The 3175-nt window shown below is 31.4% G+C and overlaps 1 protein-coding gene across 1 annotated transcript in view; it reads left to right on the forward strand.

Moving 5' to 3' along the window:
• LOC109861123 (protein PFC0760c-like) overlaps positions 1–3175 on the forward strand; it is an 8330-nt gene that overhangs the window by 3514 nt on the left and 1641 nt on the right. The window contains exon 7 of the mRNA XM_020440640.1: positions 1432–1540. Coding sequence (XP_020296229.1) covers positions 1432–1540 — 109 coding nt within the window. The remainder of the gene's footprint in view (positions 1–1431; positions 1541–3175) is intronic.

A 3175-nucleotide genomic window follows, 5' to 3' on the forward strand; every position in this document is an offset into this window, starting at 1 on the left:
AAACTTCTGACCATCTTAAATCGAAACTTAATATGTGTCCTTATTGTAAAAAATTTCAAACGCAATTTGCAAGACACTTGGAATCAGTGCATAAAGATAAAGAAGATGTGAAAAAGTTTCGATTTTTACCCGAGAGTAAGTNGTTATAAAAGTCGTCATATTTACTTATAGCACTCGATCATTCGTATTGGATTAATGCATGCTGAAGGTAGTTCTATGTCAGTAGTAATTAACATTAAAATCTTTATACAAATATTTTAAATGTTTGTGTATGAACATTTATTATTAATATTGCCACATTTTGTATCAAAATATACATGAGATATTTTATCATCAAAGTGCTTGTTTTACACTATCATCTTCTAGTTGTTACGTGGCAGTTTTTTATATGCATTAATTCAATATAATGCAGTTGGTTACATTTAGAGTGTTCTGCAATTAAGTATAATTGAAAATGTTACTATGACAACATCGACGAAAATTATCTTAGCATCATTATTAAGATAATGTGTATGAGTTTTTACATTAATATAGTTTTACATTGCTCAACTTATATAATTTTTATACGTTTAGTCATCTAAAAATGCACTACATTAGATGAAAGTGCTGTTACAAAGAAGATAGATATTGTGTATCTTTTGGTTTATGTAAATAATTATAGTTTCTGTAATTGTTTGATTTTTGTACTTGTTTACAAATTTTGGAACCTCTGAAAACTTTTCCTGTTACCCAGTAATCTATGACGTTATGAATGATTATGAAAATTTGATTTGAAGTTTTTCTGAATTTACTTAAGTTATTAAAAGTCAAACACGCTACTGATAACTGACGTTTCTGAAAAGATTCTCTCTATCAAAAACTGTACTTCTTTTATGATTATTTAGTATTAAAGTTACTCTAAACTTTTTCGTCTAAAGAAACTATAATTAAGCAAATATTGTTTTTCGGCACATATACTATATACACACATAAATGTTCTTTCTATATTTACGTATAAAAATGTTGAAAAATATCATCAAAAGATGGTAAGTAAGATAAAATAATCGAGAAACTCAATACTTATGAAATATCTTACATATAAAAATAACAAGAGGAAATTCAAAATATTTTAGTAAGTGTGCCATTTTTGATGATCTAATCAGAATATGTTATTTTTATACGTAAAATAACAAAATAAATACTATTTTTGTCACCTTATATACATAATTATAGTTTGCACTAGAATAATTGTCATTAAATCTGAAGATGTGTTGTACAAAACCGTGCAAACAAAAAAAAACAAGTTAGATCAAAATTTTTTTCTGTAATTTTTTATAGTAACAAATAGGCGTTTTTGATAAACGGTAGTGATATATTGTGTACATAACGTGCAAAACTTTTAATTTTATAGTAAAATTTGTTTATCACAGAGATTTGTTCTTATTATTTTAGACAATCCAGAACGAAAGAAAATTATTGGTATAATTAGACAAACAGAAAATTTCAAGTATAATGGTTTGGTTTGGTTTGGTGCGTTTATGGCTCGTAGACCTATGGAAAGGTTAGTTTATACGCCAGTCTATAGTCAGTTTTTTATCCTCAGAACGTAAGGAAGGATCGTTGTGCAGTACTACTACCACGCGGTACTACTACCACGGCCGTCTTTCACACTGAGCGTGCCCATTTATGTCAGGCTCGTGCTCAGGGTAATGTGACTGTGACCGCCTTGTGGGAAAGGGATTAATTCAAGGGGGGATTATACTCGAATTAATTATTGGAGGTTCGATTTAGTTCGCCGATCAACCGATAAACTCGGTTGAAGGAGACCGGCCCGGAAAAAAATCCTTAGGTGGTAAGCGGATTCGAACTCGAGACCTCCGAGTTTGCAGCCCCTGCACTCAGGCCGCGAGACCACTGGGCCGGTCTTCAAGTATAATACAGATTCTAACATAAATAAAGGAGATTTAATTGTATGCCGACGTCCAGGGAAACACTTAAATAGACAAGTAACTGATTTTATTCCTTGTGCAAAATGAACAGGTTTTTTTTGTAAAAATAATATAAAACATTATTTTGCGTCATGTGGCCAGAAAATGAAGTATCCTCAAANAAATATAAAAGTATTGGGACGTACTGTGGCTTGTCGTATACATCACACTGCAAATACACCATTAAGGAGATTGGTATTTCCAGTGATGAGAGAAGACAAAATAACTCAAATTATCAGATATGATAAGCTGCTAATTGCTTATGGTAATAAAATGTGTCAAAAGTATTGTCTCCAACATCAGCACGATATGATTAGAGTGCGATTGAGATTACTTGGACGATTTCTTATTGTTTCGAGGGATCTTGATAATAGTGTAGTAGACTTTACTTCCATATATGATCCAAAGAAATACGATCAATGTATCAAAGCAGTCAATAAACTCGCACAATTTGATGAAACGACTTGGACATATAAAATACCGTCCATTGCGTCATCTTTGGAACACTTCTTAAACATGTCAAGCAAATTTTAAGAAGTATGTGCATTAAGAAACAAGAAGTCGACAAGCAAACTGTGGTAGAAAAATTTTTGAAAGTAATTGAAGAAGATTATACCGTCAGTGTAAATAAAATTGTGCTTGAAACCCAAGGACATCGAAAAAGGCAAAAAAATGTTGTCTTACCATCGATAGATGACATTAAACTATTTAATACGTATCTCAAAACAACTGAACGCACAAAAGCATTACAAGTTTTAGAAACAAATAGCTTCTCAGTTGAAGCATGGCGTGTGCTAGCTGAAACAACATTAGTATCTATTATGATATTTAATAGAAGACGTGCTGGTGAACTAGAGCGTATTTTAATTGAGAATTTGGAAAATTGTGTAACAATTTCAAAAAAAGAAGCGCCTGAATTATATAAATCTTTATCAAAATATGTACTAATGATAATACGCGGTAAATTAGGAAGAACGGTTCCTGTATTACTCCATGAAGAAATGTTGAAATGTATGCAAATAATTATTAAATATCGTAAATATGCTGGTGTTTTCGAAAAAAATCCTTATATCTTTGGTATACAAACAACCGATAAAAAAAGATACAGATATTTGAGAGGGGTGATACTCTATTGACCACAGTACGATTCGACACCGCTCGATTCGACACAGATTTATTCGACACCAAATTATTCGACACCGTACGAT

This window comes from Pseudomyrmex gracilis, unplaced genomic scaffold, assembly GCF_002006095.1.
Source record: "Pseudomyrmex gracilis isolate BER0280 unplaced genomic scaffold, ASM200609v1 scaffold_590, whole genome shotgun sequence".
Classification (NCBI taxonomy): Eukaryota; Metazoa; Arthropoda; class Insecta; order Hymenoptera; family Formicidae; genus Pseudomyrmex; species Pseudomyrmex gracilis.